The 27,640-nt window shown below is 44.7% G+C and overlaps 1 protein-coding gene across 4 annotated transcripts in view; it reads right to left on the reverse strand.

Moving 5' to 3' along the window:
• MAGI2 (membrane associated guanylate kinase, WW and PDZ domain containing 2) overlaps positions 1-27,640 on the reverse strand; it is a 2,816,921-nt gene that overhangs the window by 322,459 nt on the left and 2,466,822 nt on the right. For all 4 annotated transcript variants that reach the window (XM_086967329.1, XM_086967327.1, XM_086967326.1 and 1 more), the window contains one exon: positions 7,948-8,137. In XM_086967329.1, coding sequence (XP_086823455.1) covers positions 7,948-8,137 — 190 coding nt within the window. The remainder of the gene's footprint in view (positions 1-7,947; positions 8,138-27,640) is intronic.

Here is a 27,640-nt window from a genome sequence, read left to right on the forward strand (position 1 = left end):
AGCCTCCCAGCTTCCTTCCCTGTGGCCTGCCATCTCAAACTCAGTGCATATACTTGTTGTTATTCTGTAATTCAAAAGGTTTCGTGTCTTTCACCAAAATAAAAGTCCTGTGTGTAGTCTCTCTGATTCGGGAGTTATTCCATTATCAGTGAACCTCCATTCATAACCTTGTCGTAACCATATATGTAACTCCTAAGAGATCTGGGCATGCTGTGTGTAAGTCTGTCTCTCTTTCACTCCCATTTCCCTTTCCCTCCAGTATTTCGTTTTGCTTTATACACATTCCTTAGTATGGCAGAACTGCATTCTGGGAAGTGGAATTGGTTGTCATCAGAACCTGTTGTGTAACACTTGCAAATCCTGATAATTTTGATACAGCAACCATCAGGCAAACAGTCATCAATTAGATATATATAAAAATTGCATGCGGTAAAGCAAAATACTATCTCCCCTAATACAGTCTAAGAAGGAATTTCACATTTGTTTGCCAGAGGGGGTAACTTACTCACCCTCTAGGGAGGCAATTAGACATGGGACAAGGGGTTCAGCCTAGTAGGAGAAATTTGTAAATCAATACCCAGCGATCCGTGGCTAGAAACCCTGTATTGAGATTTCCATGAAGAATGTATGTTTCATGTTTTATGTGTATGTAAAAACAATAAAAACCTGTTGAAAAAAAAAAAATCCTTGCCTCCTTCTGTAATCAGTGAGTTTTCTTGTATCAAAATACCTCTCTGCAGGCTTTAATGCAGAGTAGTTTCAATCCACCCTTAAATGATTATTGACATTAACATATGCTTTTCACAATAAATATCCCAGACCCACTACCTTTAACATAACGTTTCATACTAAACAGATCAGTCTTATAGCCTTGATCAATAGAGCGCCACAACAACCAACACAGCCGTGCTGCTGTGCCATGCATAGGCTTTCCAATAAGGTAAAAAGTTCAATCTAAGGAACCAGGGGAAGCACGCAACATCTTTCCATGGAAAAGCTGAATGCAAGGAAACCAATGTATGCATAGCCTGCGCCGCTCTGCAGTACTTCTGAATGCTCTTCTACTGTTGATCGCATGAGGTCATGTGTCAGCTGCTCTGTCCTACAAGACCTAATGAGGGACCAAATCAGAGCTGTGACTTTAGATCTGAGATAGACTCAGCCAGGCTTTTTTTCACAGATGCCGGACGTGCGTCGGGAAGGAGGCTGCACTTGAACACTCTACCGATCTTCAGGAATCAGAGGTGGTCCCAAGCTCTTAAACTGCAGCAGAATTATAAATTCTGTGCTTGCCACCCCCTGCGACAAAGGGCATGAAGAGCGGGGGGAGCTGCCGCTGCCCCCAAAACTCATGCCACCTGGGGCGCACCACCCCCCCTTGCTGCGCCCCTGGCCATTATTACAGCCACGGCCAACAGTGGGAGTACCTGCAGGGCGGTGACGTGGGGAGGGGGAGGGGCAGGGTGGGGGGTTGTAAAGTATGGATTACAGAGTTTTACTGGTAAGTAAACATTTAAATACATAAAAACGAATTTCGTTGTGCGCACTGCATCACATTTGGGGATGCAGTGCACTCAACGAAATTCGTTTTATTTATTTAAATGTTTACTTACCTGGGAAGCTCCGTAATTCACACATTACTACCCCCCCCCCCCCCACCCTGCCCCTCCCCCTCCCCACGTCACCGCCCTGCAGGTACTCCCAGTGCCGTCCGCAGCTGCAATATTATTGATAGTTTAACTGCCCCCCTGGATGACGTGTTCTCAGCCACAAAAAAAACCTCCTCGCCATTCCCAAAGACACCCTGTGCAATCTCAAGGTTTTAAATCTTCCACCTGCTTGGGTCGGTGCTGACAGCTTCAAACTACTCTCTCCCTTCCATAGTGTAAATGGAGTTACAAATTCATCTTCCAAGTCCTAAAAACACATTCTGCAGCTAAACCACCCACACTTCCTTCCTCACAACCTTCAGATAAGCACAACCCCATCAGCCTGAGACTCGAAATGTGTAATAGCTCCATCATGTTTATGTTACTCTGCTCATTAATTCTGTATCAAGAAGTAATGTCAATGTACCAGCCCCCCTGCTACTCGGGTTCTGCATCCTTTCTGGTATTTATGTGACCCTCATATGAGCCCTACATTTCCTATCAACTGAAAGCAAATTATTTCAATTTTGCGGCAGTTGTCATTCATCTGGACTATTTTTGAAAATATGTTATTTGCCTGATTGCTTCAATATTCATTTATTTCTGTTACCAAAAAATGTTTATTTAATGCAATATACCATTGATGATTTCATTGGTCCAGCAGATATTACATTCGTGCATTTAATCTAAGAATGGCCTTCAACATTTTTTTGTAAACAGCAGAATTACACTTTTGGCCTTTCACAGTGATGTTCATTCCTTCCCAATATCTGTTGTGTGCTCAGTCTGTTACCTCAGCAGCTTACTAACTTTAAATGAAGTTCTCTTCTGCGGCATAAAACCCATCTAAGTTTGATTTTCCACCAGCACTTTACTCGGAGATAAATTCCAGGCCCTCTTGTATTTCACATCAAGAAAAGTGAGCCTGAACTCTTTTCAGACGATTACCTTTTTTGGGGCTAGACCACGCACCAGTTTAATATGTTGTCAAGCACACCCTGGTTCGGGAGTGGCAGGAGAGAAATATTAGCGGGATACACACTCTAATAACCATATTTTGCTTCTCAATTAGATGCCCAGACGAAGAGGAGAATTGAAGAGTAAGAAAGCTTTCCCCTAAATAACCCAATGTTCCCTACAGGAGTCTGCCTATTGAGGTACCTTGACGTCAAGCAATGGCTAAGATGAAAGAGCCTCTTTTAGAGCTTCTGTCGTTGTCTCCTTCTAATGGCAGCTTTTCTTGTCTTACAGACAGATGAGACCGAGCTCTATCTGTTTCCTTCTGAAGCTTGCTCTTATGTACACAGGGCTAGCATAGACCTCTGATACCGCAAGAAAATGAGGTCTCTTGGGAGGGGTGTTTGGTCATTGCTCACTTTAAAGGACCAACCCTCTAGGGATAACTGAATGGTTATGGGGTTGTTATGGGCCCCACAGGCTAAAGGCTCAAAAGTACCTACTACAGCAACTTTAAGATTATTTTTTTCCTAGAACTGACATGGCTTTCTCTTCAAACATAGTTATATAACCTCTATTGGAAACAACGGACAAAAACCCATAGAACTCCTCGTTCCTAAACATAGTATAATGCCCTGCTGGGTATGCACTAAAGTTTACCTAGTAGTCACAAACTCATTGACTGTCAGCATATGATCACATATGAAATCTCGTTCAAGGGGTGGGTAATGAGTGTTTTAACACTGTGAGTTTGTGAACACCCACACACAAGTTACTCTTTGAGCATTTACAAGGTCCCTCCGATCTATCCAAGTTTTTTTTTTAAATAACACTCCATCATGCTAAGACCTCCATTACCATCCATCAAACCTTCTTATACATAGGTGTGGGCATAACTGGAGTAATTCTCTCTAGTTAATTACTCATAAATCCTGCAAAATTACTTGTAATTATGTGTAATTGCATGTGAACTGTAATCCAGCATTTATTGCTATTTTCTTTGTTCAAAATGCGCTGACGTGTCAAAAATGGGCCCAAGAATGTATTTTGCGCTAAGGAAATAAGACTCAATGGTACAGAACATGAATCACAGAAGCCAGACACTGCTCGTTCTCTCTTAATTCATTTGATCCTATGCTCCTGCAGTAGGGTTTATGCCATAAATTACTCTGAAGTACTCAAGCTGTAGTAATCAAGAATTTTGGTACTTCACAAGAGGAATGCGTACTTACTGAAATTACTCCAATTACTCCAGAGTAATTAACATTTTGCCCAGGTCTACTTATAAAAGGATAGACTCCACCCATCAACTGCAAAGACTCTAAGAGTGGCTAGATTGCTTCAATGCAACATGTTCATATTATAAAAAAACATTTACATACAAATGAACCCAGAAAGGTCAGAAACATCACAAATATTAGTGACTAAGTGGATGAGATTTAAAAGAACAGAAACAGGGCGAAAGGGGGGCCCTGGAAGAAAATGCTACTTTTCAAACCACTTCCCATTTTGGCTAATCTGAACCAGCAGCCTCAGCAGATACATGAAGGACAGTGTCTGAGAGTAGGACAATGAGAATGAGTGTGTGTTGGCTGTAGCACTGGAGCAGCAAAGTCATGGGAAGGAGACACGGATGGTTGCACGGTGAAATGTTATTACGTAATATTAATAGCCTTAATTTCCCCAGAAGGAGTATATTGATCGCGTAAACCATTAGAAAAGAGTGATCACATGGCTCCAGACAATGCATAGAAAGCAGGAATAACCATACAGGTTTGAAATGAGATGCGATAATCCTGGATGCTGCTCATGAACAGGCCACCTTCTGATTTCTGAGTCTCGATGACTCTTGGTGCAGCACATAAAGAAAGCAGGCCCTGGAATCCCGAAGACCCACATACTGAAATATAGCCCTTGAAGACGCATTATTTTTGAAAAAAAACTATGTAGCTTGTTCGTAGTCATTTATCTTTTTTTTGCGTAGTTTTCTATAGCACAAACTTGACCCAAGGGTATCAGAGCGCTTTACATGAGCACCAGTTGCGTTACACAAGGACACATTCATTTTTGTGAGGCAAGGAGAGATTTAGTGATTTGCCCAGAATCACAGGATGTTGAGCGTCACTAACGAGACTCGAACCTGGTTCTCCATAGTTGAGATCGACCACCATAGACGTTAAGCTACATCATTACCTTCAATATGATCGCTCTATGAGTGAAACATTAGCTGCAAATAGGTGTGGGCAACCATTCTGTTCAGGTTCGAATCCTAGAAAAGTTGGTTCAGTCCTTTATCTTTCTGAGGGAGACAAAGTATTACTAAGAACCTGATTTAGAGTTAGGCGGCCTTTTACACCACCACAAACGTGACAAATATCCAGTCCACCGTATTAGAAGTGCATTACATCCAAAGAAACCTGTGATATGGTATACAGGAGTAACAATCAGCTGAACTCTAAATGAGGCCCTAGCCAGGTGCGCAATGCCCATTGGGCTCAAAGGGCTTCAGCCCCCCACCGCCCCCCCCCATTGTGTGTGGCAGCCCGTGATGAGACAGCTTCCCAGGCACCCACACCTCCGCACCCGAGTACTTCAAAGGTCTTTAACCCATTGCATGCTAATGACGAGCTCAGCTCGTCATGAGGCATGGTTGAGCTGCACTCATGACGAGCTGAGCTCGTCACGGCCGTTGGAACGTTCGCATGCGGGATAATTTCCCCGCTGTGCTGAACGTTCCAAAACGTGTGTGGCAGTGACGAGCTCAGCTCGTCATGAGTGCAGCTCCACTGCGCCTCATGACGAGCTCAGCTCGTCATGAGCACGGCGGCGCCACGCGCGTCCACCCTTCCCCGCACAGCAGGAAAAAACGCCCCACAGGGAAGGGGTGAAAAGACCATTCGCTTGTTAATGAGGCTTTGATGTTTTTTCACCCCTTCTTAGAGCTCCTGCATCTCCACTCTGCTATTGCTGGAAGAATTAGCGCCCCCAAATTTTTTTCTTAAGCTTCCCCACCCCCCCTGAAATTTGGCTCTAGTTGCGCCTCTAGCCCTAGCTTTGTTTATGTATTTTTATGCTATTATAGCGCTCAGAAGTATGTGAAATCTACGAGAATTGAAGTTCGCTTGTTCCACCAAACACTGAGATGGTGAACCATATGTGCAGCCAGCCTTTAATAACCACTGCTCAAAGTTCAGCGCTTCCTCCACCCCCTCCCCCGCCAGGTCATCTTTAAAAATTACCTTACCAATTAGACTGTTTGTTACAACCCCTTCAAAGGCATCACCTGCTTTTGATTGTTCTTTTCTTCTTATTGGAAGAAGGTAAACGGATTAGCCACTTTTAGTTTACTTTAGTGTTCACTAAAATCCGTATACACCTGTTCTTTGCGAACCAATCAGTAGTTCCGCAAAAAAAATAGGGTAAAGTAAATCTCATGTATTGTAGTTCTCATGGGATAAAATTGAAACTTTGAGATCAAGCCAGATTTTAAGGGTTAACTGTGGTTCTCATTATAAAAGGCCTTTAATTCTTGATGCGGCCAGTAGCTCTAGCAAACATCTTTGACATCATTTGGCACACAGTTCATCCATGCTTTGGAGGGTTCACATCTAATGGATTCCATGGTAGTGCGATGCTGTGATCAGTTGCCGTCCTACCTGCCTGCAACAGTGCAGACTAAGGATAACTGCTCAGAAGGGCGTATTTGTAAAAAAGGTAAGTGCCGGGACCCAATGTATTTTGCAGGACAATCCCCCACCGCCCTTCCAGCACTTCCAAGTGTCAGTGCCAGTACTACAAATATTAATCAGCACACTCTACAGGACTAACAATCTGGACTATTCCAGGCCGCCTAAAGCTGTCGGAATGGCCTGGACAAGCTGATTTTAGATATATTTAATAAACAGCCTGCTGGGTTACTAAGGTCAAAAATAGACATCCATCGCCACCATGTGGTGGGCTGTCATAAGTGCCAGTAGGGAGAATGAAGTGCTGGTTTTGTGCCTTGGTAAACACGGGCTCAGATTAAGTACTGCCACTCAGGCCATTTTACCTCCAAAAGCGTGATGGAGATAATCTGGCTTTCAGTCTGCCACCAAGAGCCCTAGAGCATATTATCAAGAACATGCGATAATGGGCTTGATAATATGTCCTTGTGAATTCCCATAGCAGCCATGGTTCTGGTGTTAACCTGGGCTGCTATGGGAATTCACAAGGGCATATTATCAAGCCCATTAACGCCGCGTTAGCGGCAGTTTCCTGCTGATAATGCGGCGATAATTTTATCGCCTGTTCTTGATAATATGCCCCCTAGTTTTTCCAACTGTAGAGCTAACCACCAAACCAATTAATCTGCAGGTGAACGCTTAAATGCATAAAGGTAAAGAGCAAAAAAGAAATGAAAACAGTGCATTGTTGTCACCCTCAAATGAGTGTGCCTCTGAGCCCGGAGACACGGAACGGAAACATGCCTCTTCCATTGTAGCATATGCACAGACGTAGCACAGGGGGCTATTTAGAGTTTGGCAACAGGGCACTCCACCCTATATTGGGTAGAGTACCCTGTCCGCCAAACTGACCTTCCACTTGCATAAGTTAGAGATAGGCGGAACCCCTCCAGCACACATTTCATGCCGCACCTATACATATGGTAAGTAACTTAAACCATGTTTTGCTTCAGTGGCGTTTATTATTTATTTGATTAACTTTACGGTTTTCTGTGAGGTTTTATCCACAATAATGAAACCAGTTTCTGTAATTTTATCCGGGTCAAAGACTGAGTTGTCATTTCTTGAGATGCCATAAGGGGTTTCATTTTCTGTGGTGACGTGCTCGTCAAGTGGTATGTAATGTCACTCCCTACCACCTGTGGTATTGGTGTAGTAGTGCCCGTGGTGTCTGACCACAATTAATGAATGTCTGAAATGTCTAGTTAGTGTTTGGAGTATCCCTATTTATGAGCGTATCCTTCACACAAACATGTCAGTCATTTAGGCGTGTCTCTGGCTATGTTTTTTGCTATGCAAATAACAGTTCTATTAAGCAAACTAAACAATAAACGTGTAATACAAATAACAGGGTGGAAATAATAACAACAGCTTTCGATCGAAAAAACCAAGGAGCATGAAAACATTATAATCTGCCACGATGGAAGCATGATTGATTTTAGGATGTCAATATCCTAGAATGTCTCCTTAATTAACATCAAACTTCCATTCCACTTTAAATTACATTTACATATCAAAGTCCAAATATTTTGTCAGTCCTGTCACTTTCAGTGAAAGTGCTACTTATTATTAACCACTAATCACACAGTGCACCGCCGAAAGGGTAATTTACTTACGCCTACTTTCATAGATAGCTCTTGATTTCTCGTACAGCTCGTACGGGTCGGGTTTCCTTGGATCGAAGGCCTCTGTGGAATCGGGGAAGGAGCTCCGTTGGAGGTTTGGAGGGAAAGGGATGTTCTGCGTCATGGCCGGAGCTGATAAACTTGTTTGCGGGCTGCCTTGGTTATCCCATCTTTCCGTTATCTGCAATGGAGAAAAAAAAGGTGATATGGTTTCTTGTTTTTTGTCTACAGATGGTTCAAATAACTTATGAAAAGCATTGACAGGTCAGCCAGTCTAAAAAAAACCACCTGTTTTTTAGTTGTGCATTAATTATACGTACCAAACTCCTCAATTAAGAAAAATTAAAAAATCTGCCAAAGTACGTAAGAATAACATTTCGGTCGTTCGGACATTAGTCTTTATTCGGTCATAACAAAAAAATGTAAAACTTGATGAAAAACAACAGACCAGTTTCTACCTACATTTAGAAGGAAATAAACAGTAAGTATGAATGAATGAAAGTACAAATAAAGTGTGGTACTATTGCCTGAAAACACATTGACGCTTAAACTGGAACTACAAGTTGTGGTAGTAAATCGTCAAAATAAGGATGTGAATGCCCTCCTGAAGTTTTCATGGTTTTATATTTTTTTATACTTTAGGCAGGTGAAGACACAGCATTCCAAGAAGAGAGCTCAGGAAAAGACAAGAAGCGCTACACCTAATTTGGATCTCGAAAACCAGGAAGTGTTAATTGAAACAAAGACTCCATGCAGAGGGGCTGCTCATAGGTCTAGTAATGTCTGTATAAATGATGGCACTATCCGTTTGTGACAAAAACATAAGGCCTTATATTGAATTTGCCTAGAGCCAACTAAGCTTCTGATGATCCTCCCAGAAAGTCAAACCTTCTACGATTAAATACAAGCCACACAGTTGTATTTTGCGCCCATAGTAGCCTTTTGATGGAGGTTTGTGGGAAGACTGAGATAGGCGGAGTAGCATAATCTAGCCAAAACGATTACGTTATTTTCCTGAAAACATACCCGGTCCCAACTTTCGAACTGAATTTTCATGATTCCAAAGAGACCCAGTTATTAAGCATATTTAACAACAAGGGGTGGTGATGGACAGAGTTTCTGAATTAAGCAGAATACTCTCACCCAGTCAATAGATCAGGGCTAGATCCAACACCGTTTTTTAGCTCACTGCACCATCCCAGCTCAGAACCTGGCTACATGTAAATTAGTCTGTTCCTGTCCTAGTGCATGATGGGAACAGGGCAAACCAAACTACCAAGCCAAATCTTACACTGGGAAGGAAACAAGCTTCCGGGGACCAGTTTCTGGCATTTCAGCCGTCGTCGGCCCGGCTTGCTTGAATCCTGATGGTGCAATGAGCAAGGGACTCACATCTGAGTATACCCTTCCACGCTTATGGTAGACAAAATATTTAACAACAAGGGGTGGTGATGGACAGAGTTTCTGAATTAAGCAGAATACTCTCACCCAGTCAAGAGATCAGGGCTAGATCCAACACCGTTTTTTAGCTCACTGCACCATCCCAGCTCAGAACCTGGCTATATGCAAATTAGTCTGTTCCTGTCCCAGTGCATGATGGGAACAGGGCAAACCAAACTACCAAGCCAAATCTTACACTGGGAAGGAAACAAGCTTCCGGGGACCGGTTTCTGGCATTTCAGCCGTCGTCGGCCCGGCTTGCTTGAATCCTGATGGTGCAATGAGCAACGGACTCACATCTGAGTATACCCTTCCACGCTTATGGTGGACAAAATATTTAACAACAAGGGGTGGTGATGGACAGAGTTTCTGAATTAAGCAGAATACTCTCACCCAGTCAAGAGATCAGGGTCTGCTTAATTCAGACACTCTGTTCATCACCACCCCCTTTTCTGAATCGTTTTTGGCCACTATAGGTGTGGCAGGGTATACTCAGACATGAGTCCCTTTCTCACTGCACCATCAGGATTCAAGCAAGCCAGGCCGAAGACGGCTGAAATGCCAGAAACCGGTCCCCGGTAGCTTGTCTCCTTTCTGGTGAAGAATTGGCTTGGTAGTTTAGTCTGCCCTGTTCCCATGATGCACTGGGCCAGGGACAGACTGATTTGCATATAGCCAGGTTCTGAGCTGGGATGGTGCAGTCAGATAAATAACGGTGATGGATCAAGCCCTGATCTTTGGACTGGGTAAGAGTGGTCTGCTTAATTCAGACACTCTGTTCATCACCACCCCCTTTTCTGAATCGTTTTTGGCCACTATAGGTGTGGCAGGGTATACTCAGACATGAGTCCCTTTCTCACTGCACCATCAGGATTCAAGCAAGCCGGGCCGAAGACGGCTGAAATGCCAGAAACCGGTCCCCGGTGGCTTGTCTCCTTTCTGGTGAAGAATTGGCTTGGTAGTTTAGTCTGCCCTGTTCCCATGATGCACTGGGCCAGGGACAGACTGATTTGCATATAGCCAGGTTCTGAGCTGGGATGGTGCAGTGAGATAAATAACGGTGATGGATCAAGCCCTGATCTTTGGACTGGGTAAGAGTGGTCTGCTTAATTCAGACACTCTGTTCATCACCACCCCCTTTTCTGAACCAGTTATTAAGCAGGCAGGTAGCTTCCAGACCAGTGACAAACAATGAATCACCATGCTGCTACTACAGGGTTTTCTGTTAACACAAAGAACAAATGTCACAACATCTGCCTTAAACTCCTGTTTCTCCTAAGAAGGGCAGCATCCCAGTCCGCCACAGTCTCTCTCTCAAGGATCAACATCATAGATGTCTACGCTACTGTCACAAATGTGATAAACTTACTCCAACTGCACTCTGAGCCCTTTAACCCGATGAGCCTGTTTAGAATGCTAAGGATAATCGAGCCAAGTAAAATCTGCCATAGCATTTGTCATTCATGGAAAGGCGTCATTTACGGATAGGGAAGCAGTTTTACTGTAAGCATATTCTTGGGTCCGAGCAATGCTCCCTGAACTGGCTGAGGATTCATCTATTCGGACATCACTGAAAAGGGGATTTATTTTCAAAGTCACTTTTCACTTGTGCTTTTAGTGGATCCCAAAAATATTGGAGCCTGATGGAGTAAATGGAATCTTTGATATAAATGATTCTAATTTTTAGAACCTGACCCGTGACACAAACTTCCCTCAGTCTTTGCTGATAAATAGTCAACGTTGTTTAATTAAGTACATTTAACAGCAAAGGGCATTCACAACCAGTTGGGCAGCAATATGCTCAGTTTTTCTTTCTTTATGATAATTGAAGTCCCTCAGGGAGCGCACATGCGAGATCCAAATTTATTCTGTTCTGTTGCTAGAGTATTTACAGATCCATGGCTCTAAATTTTATCAGCAAATGCAGTTGACACAGCTGCATCAGTCCAGTAGATTGTGAGCATTTCTCCCACCAAATCCTTTCGGGTTACTCAGTAAAAGTTCAAATCCGGATACTCTAGTTGCTTGGTCGATACAGTTGATACTGGTGGTACATACTGGCAACTCAATCCAGTTTCTGCTAGTCTAGGACCAATGTAATCTTATTCTTCCACTGGGAGCAGTGTGATATCTACCTATTACAACAAAATACTCTTGTTAATCCCTTTTCTTTTCTGTCATTACATTGTATTTAAAGCTATTTACCTCCAAAATCTTAACCATACAATTATCTTGAAGAACGATGAGGCTTGAATTCTATATATCTAATAAATGCGGGATTGTTCCCCAGAGAAGACTTGACAGTTTGTAAACACATGTAATAAATAGGAGGGAGGCCAGGATGCAGCTCTGGCAAATCCCTCATGTTGCAGAAAAGAAACTAGTTAATTGGCCTTAGTGACCGTATTGCTTGTATGTGCTATTTCCATGGCAGGGGCATCTACACTATGATATAGTGGCCAATCTAAACAAACCGTAGCCTTGCACAACCATTCAACAAGGTTCCTATTGAGGGAGATTAAAGCCATTCTTAGAACAATGACTGTCATGTAAGGTGGTGCCGTCTTCTTGGCTGCATACTTAGGGCTAAGGATTTGGAATATCATGCATTGATCTCCCATTGAAATGCCTTCTAGAAGGTCACCTGACTATAGGCAAGTAGAGCAGCCTTATCTACTCATTTTGAAATCGGGCAAGTAATACCTGACATGGAGTTTCAAGTACAAATCATCGAGGGTATTGGTTAGTAGAATATAAGGTCCACAATGCTCTCTCAGGAGCATCCTCCCCAGCCTGGGTCCTCTTAAATGAATACACCACACACAGAGCTTAGTATTACATGTCTTTATTCTTGTGCAAACTCAACGTTCTAAACATGAACTCTATTCACTACACCCAAACACTTAGGTCATAGTTCTCAGGAGTTCACCAGGAAGCAAATTTGTCCCGTTATCGCGAACTCACATGACACTACATCTCACTCTTGTTAAATAATTTTTTTTTTTTACAGATATTTATATGTACATTCATATTACAACTCCTCAGTAAGGCGTTGTGGAGCTCTGAGCAAATGCTCAGATCATGTCTTCTGAGGCCGGAAAGAAAGAGAAGAGAAGCGCCCATGATTGGCGATGTATGGACAGATGCAGTCACAGGGCTCTCTACAGTCTCAATTGAACTAGTCTCACCTCTGGTGAATGATGAGGCAGATGCCTGAAGTGCAAAGAAATCTCACGCAATGGACTTTCCAGAACACTGTGCAGTTACCATGTGTCCTTTACTAGTCACAACTTTGAAAGATTCAGCATCAAAGGGAGCATCATAATTCCGTTTTCTGTATTGTTGCACCAATACCTGATAACTTTATTGAAATTAATGTAGTTGTCACATCAACGTTTGTCAGCAAATACTTCCATCTTTTGCTTATGGCACAAGTGTGTTTGATGAAGTTCACCATCTGTTGTAGCTCTTCTGTAGGTCCATTGTGGTAACTTGGTCGTCCTGGCTCTCCCGAAAATCAAGGTTGCAGGACTTTCACCTGTCGTTGAATGAGAAGTCGACTGGTAAGCTCAAAGAGCAGATGGGAGAGCAGACTTCAGATCAAGCTTCTCCATTGTAGCACGCTGGACAATCCTTTTAAGTGTGCTCATAAAGCACTCAACAGCACCATTTGCCTGTGACCAAAGAGGTGTGCTTTTCTGATGCTTCACATTGAGTTGAATAAGAAAGTGTCTTCATTCTCAACTGTTGAATGGTGAGCCATTGTCAGGCTTTAGAATTGAAGGAACACCCCATGTTGCAAAACTGCCATCAAAACTCTCGATAACTCTTTCTTGATTGGTCAATATGAGATCTTCTACCAATGGAAAACAGAAGTATTCATTGATGACCATCATCAGGTAATGCTCATTATCAAGAGGACTCATGAAATCAGCAGCAGTTCTCTCCCATACATGTATTGGCAAGTCACACATAAGCAAGGCATTTTGAGTGGTTTGGGAAGATAAGCAATTGCACAATTGACATGTCTTCAATGCTCTTTCAACTCTGTAGTCAAGATAAGGAAACCAAACTCGATCTTAGAGAGCTCATTTTTTGCAACAATTTGACAATATCCTTCATGGGTGACTAAAATAATTAGTTGTTGCAGACTCTCCGGATATTTTAGAACATTTGATGTTTGCTCTCACATGTGACAGGTCGAATGTGCTGTTTCCGAGATTGAACAACACTTCTAGAATGTTCGGGCATCCATTTTGTTTTTCATCATAACGTACTTAGCTTTTTCTTGGTCTTGCAAACCATTACAAAATGGTTCTCTTTCCCACAGCCTTTGCATACTTGGCATGGCTGGACATTTACCTTCGTGTGGAAACAAAAATCCAAGTTAAAGCACAGTTTGTTTTTCTTTAGAAACATAATTTTGTGTCCTTCAGCTTTGTGTTTCTGCTTACTTTTCAGTTTATGGCTCACTCATTCTGGGCTCCTTTGGTCTCCATGTCGGCAGCTTATCAATTAGCACATTCCTCAGGTCTGACAGCCTTAAGAACTCGCCCTAGACTAAGGGTTTCTCTCAGCATTTGTCTGAATGAATCTGACAGATATATGTTGATAACTCAGAGACATATAGCTTCTTCACCATTGAATTCACTGACCTCGCAGTGTTTGATGAGTGTATCAAGTCTCTCAACAAATTCATTGATTGCTTCACCAGCTCTCTGTCTTTCCTGACTGAAAATACATCTTTTTTAACCAACATTCGGCATTGGATTGAACTTGATATTTAACACACCTTTGATTTGACGGCATGTGACTTTGTGAGTTTGCAGTAATTTCTTGGTTACCTCTTTTATTCCTCCACCAGCAATGTTTTTGGGGTATTTGACAACATTTTTATCGTCGATTTCTTCCAGGGCATCGATGAAATCATCAAAATGTTTCTATCCAGGCAGTCCGCCTGTCGCCAATACTGTGCTTTTTAGCAGTGTCGAATGGAGGTGGGGGTTTTAGGGAGGAGGCGGCTGTATAACCAGTTGTGGAACTTATTGATAGGGAGAGTGTGTGCTGCCCACCTGCACTTTCACCATTCGTACCATCAGCACGTCCTTGCGATGTGCTTGCTTCAGGGTCATAATGGCCTATCTGCATGGGTAGAGGTTCTTTCAGTGTGGCCATTAGAGCTTGTCAACTCTTGAAGGAGTTGTGCAGAACACAACTTATACCTCTGGTGGTGTCCACTTCAGGGATCAACAGCTCCGTATTCACAATCCTGTGTATGATGACTCTTTTTACTCACCTTTTGGGTAAGTACCACAATAGTTTCTGAGCCTGGTTTCACTGCCTGTAGCGCTTTTCCGTATTTGACTAATTTTTCTACTAGCGCTTTCCCGCCCTTATCTGTTACTGCTTCTAGCATTTCTCTGTACCTGGTTGTTTCTGCCTTTAACATTATCATCATTCCATACGATTTAAAGCTCAGTGTTGCATAGTGGCGCAGTGCCTCTTTCAAGGCCTTAGTAGCACATTTCTGGTCAATGATGAGTAAACTTCTCAGTGAGGCTTTCATTAATATCAAATGCTTCACTGTGGCTGGAATGGCGCTTTGACTCCACATGTGCCAAACGTCTATCTTCATTTTTACTGATGCCCATGGAGCACTCACATGCAGGTTTCTAGACCACGGCAAACTCTCTGGGAGAGCCCTGTCAATCTTCAGGATATGTATTCCCTATCTTGTTGCAAGTTGTAGTGTCCTCCCTAGCCTGGGTACTCGTAAATGAAAACTCCACACACAAAGCTTAGTATTACATGTCTTATTCTAGTACATGTAAATGCAAACTCAACCTTCTAAACATCAAACTGTATTCACCAAACCGAAAACGTATATGTCATAGTTCTACAGACTCCATCGTGAACCAAAAGTGTTCCATCATCGCTACCTCACAAGACACTACCCTGTCTGCAGAGATTTTAATAATGGTGACCTTTCTGCATGACGGTGGATGCACATCCTTCAACAACACCTCATTAAATACTGATAAAGCTATCCAGAAATTGGGAATAACTTTAAAGAGACCCACTCTTACCAAATATGCACCAGTATTAATTAAAATATGAAGTATTAACAGGAGGAGAGCAAGAATTGTGCTCCCACAAACTTAAGTAACCATTTAGTAAGAAGCACAGGGCAGGCTTCAATGAGAAATCCTAGGCTCATCACTCGAACAATGTGTAAATGCATTTATTCAGAGAAAGATACACATAAAGTATGAAAGTAGCACAAAAACAAAACTAAATTCAAGAAACCAAACAGTAAAAGTTTGTAAAAAGATGAATATTTTCTTGTATAAACCAGTGTCACAATAGTAATAGCGGATAAAGCGATAGGAGTTATGAATCTTTGCATTAAATATTAAAAATCTGATAGAAAACAATGGGAAAGTGAAAATCTGCCCAGTCTATGAGGTGTGAGTGACCAGTGCCTAGGCATCATTTCAATGAGAAAGCAATGGAGTAAGGGTCAGATGTAGCCGAGCAGTTCACTATGGCCAACAGTTTTACAGTCCAATGTAGTCTCCCAGAAAGAAGTCAAAATTCCATCTGAGAATGCTGGGGCACTGACGGCACTATGAGGCCGGATAGGTAAAATTCCGGGTCCTGCTACTACCCTCAGTTTTAATGCCAAAAGCCCTGAGCAAGACCAGCTTGAAATTGGTTGTCACTGTGGTCAGCTTACTGCTGGAATCACTTGGCTCCCTGTTCCTCCTGTCACTTTGCTCCATTCATTTCAGGGCTCATTTAGAGTTTGGCAATATGGGAGTACTTTGATTCAATTCGATTCAATAAGCTTTATTCGATTAAAATGTGGCAACCAAAAAAGCAAATGTACAGACACAAATAATAAAATCCAGTTACAAGGGAGTACCTCATAAATGGGTGGTTCTCCCACCACATCAAATGTGCAGTAACCCACCTTTTTTAAATTTAGGGTAAATCTGGCTTTTTGTCTGACCTTTCACAGGGTTGCCACATCACAGTTGCTGTATTTGGCGCAGAGTCATATGGCTGAGATACCCGCCACCCCCTCTCAACACAATCCCCAAGGATGGGAAACCGGAAACAGTTCTGAACTTTTGGAAGGCGGGAGGGAGTTACCCTCCCGGCCGTATTTATTAAAATATGAAACAAAATCAAAACATTAAAATAACAGTTTCATATCATGTACAATTTCATTTCCACATTACGATGTTTTGGCTAACCTTAACATATTTCTAATACAAAGGTTCTCCTAGCCGAAACTAACATCCTACAAATACATTTTTAACTTGAAATTGTACATCCTAACGTTAAGGGCCAACGGCAAGGTCGTAACGGGTGTCAGATCCCTAAACCAGAAATACCCCCTCACTTGCGAGGGGCGACCGCACAGAGGGCTGTACCTCATGTGCACATACCAATTTCCCTTGACTTGACGGGGGCCCCAATTAACTCGACGCCATTTTATGGTCGTCCGAGGACTCGTGTGAGGTGTCTAGAAGGTAGCGTAGACCCCCCTCCCCACCCCACACAACTTACCACATCTGCCGTCGCAGATGTCCTGGCCCCGGGAAATTCCCAGGAGGGGCCCGTAGCCCCTCCTATCCAGGGAGGGGCCTTGACCGCCTTCCCTTTCCTTTCGGCGTCCCATCCTTAGAAGGGACCGCCTCCCCGTTGAGGGGCCAATGGCCACCTCCCCCCGGGCGCTCCCATCCGTAATGGGTGACGCCCCCCCCATAGGGATCTTCCAATTACTGCTCACCGATCATGACCTTACCGCCCGACCGAAATAAATACGACATTAAACTAGCAATACTAAAACTAAAAGACAACAGATGCTCAAAGTATGACTATTGAAACGTCACTGATCAATACTGGTGCTAATACTTTATTCGATAAAATATACTGTAAGGAATTATCCACTTTATTGCATACTGAATCAAAACTTTAATCACAACAACCTGTAAGAAAATAGAGTTACCACATCAAAACTTTATTTCAAAACCACTTGCTGTCTCCAGGGGCTGGTGGGTGGGTCAGAAATGTTCCGTCTCGAGCTCACGTGCAGCGGGGAGGTGCAGCTTCAGAGCACAGGAACAAGAGGATGCTTCTTTGGCTTGTTGCTCCTTTTATCCTTCTTCGGGCGGGCGTAAACCCGCCTCCGCCTGCCTCCGGGGGCGTGGCTGGCGGTTTCAGTGTCTAGGACAACCCACTCTAGGGCGGGAAAAAGCGCACCCCGGCTACGCCGCTTCGGGCATACCAGCCGAGACTCGCCTCCCGCCCAAGATGGCTTCCCGGGGGGATCGGGGTACTCCACCATACGTTCGGGGGGACCGAGTGGTCGCCCCTTTCCATATGGCTGAGATACCCGCCACCCCCTCTCAACACAATCCCCAAGGATGGGAAACCGGAAACAGTTCTGAACTTTTGGAAGGCGGGAGGGAGTTACCCTCCCCAGGCCGGATAGTTGACCGGCTATCCGGACCCCCCACAAAAACTCCTACCTAAATGTCATGCTGTAAACACTTTAGCCAGGCTACGAGGTCTCCTATGAGTAACGCATTCCCCACCCGAGACAAATGGACCCCATCCTCTAGATACATACTGTCTCCCTTGATACAACCATGAGGAATAGAATGCAATGCACTTGAACGGAACAGTCTACCCAATTTGTTATTCACTTTCTTCACCGAATGATTTATAGCAGACACCGAATTCGCCCCTCGCCACACCTTACATGGAATCATATGGGACCATGCAATTGTGCACCCTGGAACCCTTCTCGCCAACCAACTTACTGTGGATAGTATCGCCTCGAGAAGAAGTCGTCTACCAGTGGTCACCAAATCATTGCCCCCAAGATGCACTATGATTATAGATGGCGGTGACCTTGTCCGCCCTAACAAACCCTCGAAAAAGGATTGAAACTGGTCAATACAGAGCCCGCCCCTTCCGTAGAAGGTCACCCTGTACCCGTATACCCCAGCTATGTGAATCATGTCACCTGCTTTGAATACGTCCGCGGCGCGCCTCACGTATGAGTGGCCCACGACCCACACCACTTTTTCCGCAGCCGGTGATCTTTGACCGCTGGTTCCCAGGTGTCGGGTCGACTGCACAGTCCGCCCCGCCTCGTAAGCTTGCGAAACTGTAAACCAAACAAAAACAAGAAGCGTGAGTACATGATATCAGCTTCACAACATGTGCAACCGCACATACCTTTTGTAACAATTCGAGGACCAACGCCCCAATTGTTTCACTTTTTCCACACTCAGACCCCTGGCTGTAGCCTCTGTAGCAGCCCCTATCCGAAAGGAATGGGTCCCAAACTCGCCGGGGTTCAAGCCCGCGGCCGAAATTGCCATTGCAAGCACCCGCTGGAACTGAAACCTCGTCAGTGGGGTGGCATCAGCGTGTCTCAACAAGGTCCCCCCCATGATGCCGCCCTCTGCGCTAAATATTCCTCTACGCAAACAACGGGGCACATGGGAGATCCGGGAATCCGATGTATGACTACGCAGTCCCCGATCGCACCCTGATCGGTCTTGGACCTGACAAACGAGACAATCATCGTCTCCCCCTTAACCTGAATGTGCTCTCGGCACAGTCCCCCCACCGTATCCTGCTTGTTCTTTGCCACCAGTTCGCTTACCCGCATCGCCCCATGGAATGCTAATACAAAAGCGGCCCGGAATAACACTGTTTCATACTGGGATGAACATGTCGCAGGGAGTACGGACAATAACAGGGCCAACCTTTCCAGACCTATCGGGTGCCTTTCATCTACTCTGCGACCCTCAAGGCGTTGCCACCCACGTAGCGCTTTCTGCACAACGAAAGACGCTGTCGGGTCCTGGATCCCATGAGCCCTTGCCATAAAGGAAATGGCGGCCCGATGCCTCTGGGCCGTAGCTACCGATTTGCCTGCCTGATGTAAAGACAGCAAAAATTTTAAGACATACTCCTCTTGACCCCAAAGCTCCCCCCTAGCAGAACCCAAAAAGGACCAATAGGAACGGAACGCCCCTTCATATGCCTTCCTTGTCCTGGGTGCTAAACTCTCTCCCACGAGGTTTTGTAGTTCGGGGCACCGAGAGACCAGAGAGCTTCGGGAAAGGGTGCCGCCACCGGGTCCGCTGTGGGCAGAAAACCCCAGAAGGCCTGCATACGGAAATGAGAAAGCGCATCAGCCGCCTGGTTCAGTACCCCCGGCACATGTCTTGCCCTAAAGAGCACGTTCAATTGCATACACAATAACACAATTTCCTTGAGCAATCTCAGAATCCATTTGCATCGTGCTGCCTGACTATTGATACACTCAACCACGGTCATGTTATCGGACCAGAACACCACAGAGTGATCCCGAAACCCCTCAGGCCATGTTTTCAGGGCCACCAGAATAGGGAAAAGTTCGAGAAAAGCAATGTTACTCGTCAGCCCGCACTCGTGCCACCATGACGGCCACTTTTGGGCCGACCATTGATTACCGAATATGGCGCCAAAACCTATACTCCCCGCCGAATCTGTCCACAGCCCCAGCTCCTCGGAGGACACCGCCGGCTTGTTCCAGACAATCCGACCATTGAAATCCGCCAGGAATGCCAACCAAATGCGCATGTCCTGGCGAATCTCTGCCGAGAGCCTCGTGCGGTGGTGTCCCTCTTTAAGACCGACCATGGCTTGTGCAATCGAGCGGGAAAAGGGGCGGGCCATTGGCATTACTCTAAGGGCAAAATTCAACTGACCCACAGTTTGCTGCAATTGATGCAAGTTCACCTTAGTCTCCCGAATACACGTTTCAAGGGAGGCCCTGAATTTCACCACCTTTTCTTTGGGTAACCGGAAGCAACCTTCTTCTGAATCGAGCTCTATTCCAAGAAACTCGAGCGAAGTTGATGGCCCCACAGTCTTACCTGGTGCCAATGGCACACCAAAGTGACTCATCAGGCCACAAAATTCTTTTAAAGCCTGTGCACATTCTGGATCCCCGGCTGCCCCCAGGAACAGAAAATCATCGAGATAATGCATAACATGCTGAAACCCCATCTTTCTCGTGAATACCCATTGCAGAAAACAACTGAATTTTTCAAAATAAGCACAAGATATGGAGCATCCCATTGGCATACATTTATCCATGTAATAGCGACCCTGAAACATAAAACCAAGGAGCTGCTGATCGTCTGGGTGTACCGGGAGCAACCGGAACGCTGACTCGATGTCTGATTTGGCCATCAGCGCTCCGGGCCCCAGGCGATTCAACATGGCGACGGCCTCATCGAAAGATGCATACCGCACCGAACACACCCCCGGGTCTATCGCATCATTCACAGAAAGACCTCGCGGGGCTGACAAGTTATGTATTAACCTAAACTCACCCGGGTCCTTCTTGGGAACCACTCCCAAGGGGGAACAAACAAAGTTAGCAACTGGTGGTATGTCGAATGGTCCGGCAACCCGCCCCCGAGTCACCTCTTTCCCAATCTTTACCTGTACCACCGCCGTATTCTGCAGGACCGACAATTGGTTCCTACAATGCGTCTTACCCTGAAAATTCCCCACTGGGATGCGGAAACCATACGAAAACCCGTCTCGCAACACCCCAGCGGAGACATGATCCGGGTATTCATTGAGCCAAGGAATCATTGCCATGGTATCAACCGGGGTAGGTAAAGGCGCCCCTCGGACTATTTCAGACCTGTTTGGCGCTTCCCCTACCTCCGTTATCACCCATTTTGGCTCTGCACATGGTCTCAGGATGCGAGGACTGTCCACACCCCCCACAGTCGTGCCTAAACTTGCATGACCCCTGGGGCCTTGTACATTTTCCCCTATTAAAATTCCAACAGATTCCCTTTTTACCTGCGTTGCCACTCGACTTCGAGTGATGCTCGTTACCTGCACCCGTCCGAAAGGGCGTCCCAGATGAATGGCGGGAAAACTCACCCCCGTTACCCCCCGACAATGGTGCCTTTAACATGCCTGAATTCTCCATCTTTTGCCAAGAAATGGAGTCGTAACAATCCCAGGTCAAAGATGGGTCGTGCTCCTTGGCCTTCCGAAAAACATTATCATAGCAAAACCACTGATTGCCCTCATATGATTGAGAGTACTCCATAATACGTGTCTGATATATAGGCAACTCGGCCAACATCTCAGGCCTTCGTTCCCCCATAATTGAAGTGAATATGCCAAACGCTCTGCCCCAGTTACCTATGTTCTCATCGACCTTAAAGGCGGCCATCTTGGCGCGCCAAACACTCGGATGCAGAAACTCTTTTTGACCCTTCACATGCTCGATCTCGTAGTGATCAGTTAGCAAAGAAAACATGTTTACATACTTATCAGCCCAAATCTTTTCCTTGACTTCAATTGGAATATGCTGAGCCACTTTCTCCCTTCGTGAGGGTACAGACCCCTCCCCCGCAATCGGCAGTAGCCGCTTACCTAAATTAGAAGCTGTAGTCGCTGCCGAACTCGTGCCCGCTGCGGTTTCACCCACCGGAGCCTGTGGGGGAACAGAAGAACATGGTGCCTTCGCAGCCTCTCTAGATTCTCGCAATTGCCTCATTACTGCCCTGGCGTCATCTGCCGTGGTGCCCTCACTATCTTTCCCCAACCACGCTGCCAGTTGTGCGGCCAACCCGGGAGGCATATCCCCCCCGTTCACAGGGGTGACTACGACGGGGATTGGTTGCCCCTCCTTCGGAACCGGGATTGGCTCCTCAGTCGGTGTATCGGGAACCGGGGCCTCTCCCCCAGATGCCCCCCTCTTGGACCTCTTGCCTCTCCCGCTGGGGACTACTCCCGGCAATGCTGGTCCGACGACTCGCTTAGGGCCTCCTACACCGTTCATTGCCGCCATCTGCTTCTTCATCTCGCCCATGTCTTTTACGAGCATGCGGAGCATCTGATCGGTACCGACCCGCTTTCCGACCTTCTTGCCCGGCATTCTGCAACGATGATATCTGAAAGAACAAAGACAAAATTACAACGCTCAAAAATGGCTCTTCGTTCCGTCTCGAGCTCACGTGCAGCGGGGAGGTGCAGCTTCAGAGCACAGGAACAAGAGGATGCTTCTTTGGCTTGTTGCTCCTTTTATCCTTCTTCGGGCGGGCGTAAACCCGCCTCCGCCTGCCTCCGGGGGCGTGGCTGGCGGCTTCAGTGTCTAGGACAACCCACTCTAGGGCGGGAAAAAGCGCGCCCCGGCTACGCCGCTTCGGGCATACCAGCCGAGACTCGCCTCCCGCCCAAGATGGCTTCCCGGGGGGATCGGGGTACTCCACCATACTTATATGTTAGAAAATTCTCTGTGAATCAGGGCATTGCTATTTTGTTCTTCACAAACAAATTCCCGCATTAGGAGTTTGCGAAAAACAAAATGAATGTACGGTTGAAAAATACAGGGCATCCCATGAGACATGTATGTGAATACAGGAAACTCACTCACAGATGCATATAAGGCTTCGAGGTCCCTGCCAGGTATGTGGGATGGTCTATTGCAGGGGTTGTGACGGTGGGACTATTACTGACTTAGTAGGTGGCCTGTCGTACCTTAAATGAGGGCCTTTTTCTTTCTCAAAAAAGTGCAAAGTCCTGTGACAGGGTGAGGCTGGCCAAACAGAGCACCACAATGTCAAATATGTTGGATTAAAGTTCCAGCTGAAGCATTGGACCGTGCCATAACATTTTTAGTATTGTTTGAAAATCAGAGCTTTGCAAGTCCTTTTGTCACTGGGATCACATTGCTGCTTTGCACATTTCCGTTCACTTTATTAGGATTTAAGGGGTCATTTAGAGCTTGGCAACGCAGGAGCATTGCCTCAAGTCAGTGATCCTTCCTCATCATCAAACTCAGGATTTCCCTACTTTATATAGAGTAGGGAAGTGCTAGGTTTCCAAGAGTAGTGCCCTCAGGAACCTCTCAACTGAAGGCTGTCAGATCATAGTAAAAGTCACCCTACTATACTTGGAGCTGGTAAACTGTCACTAGAGTTACCTGGCGGGTAACACTAAGCAAGGCGTGGTGGTTAATGACATACATGCGCAAGGAGAAAACTTCATAAACGTCAGGCTCATTGACTACTTGTTTTTCAAGAATAAGCTCCTGCTTTCGGACAATTGTATTGAAAAACTAAACAAATTGGGCGGTGTATACTTCAAACATGGTACCCTTCTACAAAAGCCCATGGCGATGTCACAGCTGCCATTGTTTACATCAGGCCCATAGGCAATATTTTGGATCTTGAAATGCGGCAGCCCATGGCAACTACCGGAGGCTGATATTAATTTAAGCATAGCACACGTCACCTTGTGCTTAGTGTGATGCCATATAACTGGTGTGCCCAAATATGGGTCCCATCCTTACTGTGCGATCGGATTCAAGTTGCACCACATTGATGAGGCTCAAACAGGCCAAATGTGGTCTGGGGTTAGTTGCTTCGCATTCAGACGTTGGGGATCTTACGTCAATTGAAAGAAGCGGAGCCATAAGGACCAGTATGCGACATATCAACAATTTCCTTGTTTCCCTGAATGTATGAGTGGGGTTATGTTTAACCCCATCATAACAAATGGCTGTTTAAAGTTCAACATGTTCAACATGCTCCTCCATTGCAGTGACAAGGGAGATATAGATGAATATTCCAAAGAATGGCACACAGCCAACTGTGTTTGTTAGGAGCTTGTGGATTCCTGAACTCTGATATCCAGGTGGAGGAACAAATTATTTGATGAATGTGAGCATTGTTTATTTTCCAGAAAATACTAGCAGGCAAGTCAAGGATTATAGGGCTGCACCATCACATGGAAACAGTAATTGGAAATATGATTAACTGAGGGCCACATGTATTGTAATCTCAGAAGGGATAAACATCATGTTTTTTAAAGTCAGCAAATAAGAAAAAAACAAAAGGACAATAGAAATATCGGTCCATTGTGGCATCCAGTGGTGAAGGTATCTGTAGGAAATAGAGAGGTTAGACATAGAATATGACCTTGATTCCAGCCAGTTTCAATATGCTGATGTTTCCATTCCTGCAAGGTGTGTTACAACTTGGTAAAGACACTACTGTGTTGTGTGGTGAGTACTTCCTGGAGATGACTGAAGACTTGTCAGCTGAAAAATACTTGTCAAATATAGAATTTGTCAAATGTTGGACAACAATCGATATGAGGTCACCGCTAGCAGTACTTTTACTTATCATTGAAAGTAGACTCCTCACGTGAGGAAGCAGGCTCTAATAGCTGGCAGCATTCCCGTTTTCAGGCCACCTAAATATAAACACATTTAGTAGACTGATACAATGAGATGCATATCTGGTATTCAAGTAAGCATGACATTTCAGTCACAACAAATTTTGCATCTTAAAGATTCAATAGTCCTCTGACTCCTGCCCAAAAATTAAGAGGTGGGAATTAGTTTCATATGACTGATTGTTTGTCACAGTGTACTGACATTCCCTATTATCGGGAATAAAAGGAGGACTTTGTTGCTTTCTGAACCAAAACCTTCATGCATTCCTGCTTACCATGCCTTCTTTCCCCATTAAATTCCGGCAGGTGTACCCTGACTAAATGCAATGGAGGCCAATAGCAAACGTAATCGCACCCAGTAATTACCAAGAGCAATGCACTTTGCACCACTTATAACTGTGATTCCATTGGAATCAGGTGTTTATTTGGCAGTCACAATTTACAGAGGCACCTGTATGTAAATAGCATTAACCCATATGAGTAATTTGCCATCTGTGTAAATACCTACTTTTCTGAGTTTTGAACTTGGAAATGAGCCATAATATGCACAATCTGTATTTAACAGTCCACATTTTTTGCCTTTTTTTAGATATTCACCATGCCACAATACATTTTGACAGGTTTGGTGCTTACTGAAGGTCTGCTGTGGGATGGAATGCAAGTCCCAGAATCCCCTGCCGTCGTAGGGAGAAGCCAGTTGTTTTGGCACCATTGGGTGCATTTATCCAGCCCACAACACTGCAGCATGGGACGTGCTTACTGGAGGTCTGCTGGGTGACAGACTGCAAATCCCAGGATACCCTGCTATCCGCAGGGAGGAGCCGGTTGTGTTGGCGCCAGTGGGTGCATTTATCCCGCCCATAACACCACAGTGAGAGATGCACACAGGTCCGTCTTGACTCATTCACGGCTAAACGAGACCAGGTTCAGCCAACCCCCCAGGTATTTGATTTCAACTTCACGTGGGCATTGTAAATACATTTAGCAAACTTTTAACAGCAAATAGCCTATCTGCATTTGGCTTGCACATTTTTGACTATTTGTAAGCCACCTACTATATTGTTGCACTGATCATGTCTAAGGGTAAGCCCCATATTTTACCTCAGAAGCTGGAATGATTGATTTGCCGTAACTCCACCAATCAGATTAATTGCTCAATGCTGCAACAACTTATCCCATCTCATGACCCACTGCTTGCCCCTAATAGTACTGACATGCCCTTTAGTCAGATGCTGATAATACACACGGAGAAAGATACTGTAGATATAATCCAAGTACCCACTAGCAGTTCTAGTCCATATGAAATATCAGGGAACGTTACTGGCATAAGAGAGAAATTACAAGACCAATACTGTGGTAACTTTATTTGTGGGCATGATAATGTGCTTATACAAGAAACCAGGGCCTTGTAGAAAATCTTCGGGCTAGGGTATACAAATTTTAGGACAGAAGCTGTCCTGTTCTATGTAGGACGCCCTTCTGGTAGCATTCTAATTTGGACTACAAACCTGCCAGGGATCTCAGTTAGAAGAATTAACAGAAATAGCAATGACATTTTGGGCTTGTGTATTAGTGGCCAGAAAGGGCTTAAGTTGAATGCATTCAATATTTCAATCTGGCTTCTGGTAGGAGCTAAGTATCACCAACTATACATCCTCTGATTTACCACCTCAATTAGGTCCCAACCAAAGTCCCAATAGTAGTAGGGGCAGATTTTGATGCCATGTTCAAGCCCCTTGACGGCTCATCATCAATTACAGAAGGGGAAGTTAAAGCTAGGGGAATAAAAAGACTGGAAGTTAAACAGCATAGATGCTGGCCCTCATCGGCAGTTCAATTATTGTCACTTACCCTGACCTTCGGGCTACAAGCCTGTAATGGTAGATCTGGGGCAAATACCTTCCCCTGCTAACATCTTTGCAAGAGGGACCATCAAAAGTAAAATAGATTATATCTTACTAGATATTGACATTTAGCATCTCGCCCTTAACTTTGAAGTCATCGTACAGGAAGAAAGTGACCATAACCCACTTGTCTTGTCATTAGATGAAAAAGTGTTTAAACTGAAGTGCACAGAAATGTTACATTCTGAATACACATTGTCCCTCACTAAGGATAGGAAAGCGGTAAAGTGGTCTAAGATATGTTATAACCCTGAGACACTAAAACAAAACTATACCATGTTTTACAGCTTACTGTTACACACCATTAATATCCCAGAGTGAAATTCCCCTGAGCAAATTACACTCTGCCCTATTTAATGGTCTATATACTTTGTGAATTCAAACTCCGAAAACCCAGAAGCAGAGGGAAACCCAGGCTCCTTGATGGTAGACAAGCAAGGCCGATCATCTGATTAGAACAATTAAAACAGGTGACCGAGACTTAATTAGACATCATCATGCCATACATAAAACATTAATAAAACTTCCAAGCAACATTGTATAGAATCTGGCTGGTTGACTCTGACCGAAGCCTTAAAAAGTAAAGGTGAGAGATTATTCTGGCAAATTTTCTCTCACTTTGTGGTAAAACCTTAGCAATGGGTTGATCATTTTAGTAGCTTGTATGCAGTGCCTACTTCGACAGACTTCTCTGTGGCTGCATTTTGTTCACCGGTGGCTGTTGTAACTGACACCAAAGTAGAGACATTTTCCAGATTCTCGTTGGATGAGACTGATTTGGCTCCAGGCTCCTGATAAGGAGCCTGGAGCTTATAAAGTTCCTAGTGATCTATACCGTTTGGAACCTGGTATATAGGAGCCATATGTTAATGCCCTCTCTAACAAGATACCCCCATCTTGGCTTGTACCAGAAATAATCCACATCTTCAAGAAAGGTGATAAATCCTCCCCATTTAACAACAGGCTCATCAGTCTGACTGACAGACTGCAAAAGGTCTTTTGTCATCAGATTTTATCCAGACTTCATGGATGGATGAAATAGAAGATGATCC

Source organism: Lissotriton vulgaris, chromosome 1_1 (assembly GCF_964263255.1).
Source record: "Lissotriton vulgaris chromosome 1_1, aLisVul1.2, whole genome shotgun sequence".
In the NCBI taxonomy this organism is placed as follows: Eukaryota; Metazoa; Chordata; class Amphibia; order Caudata; family Salamandridae; genus Lissotriton; species Lissotriton vulgaris.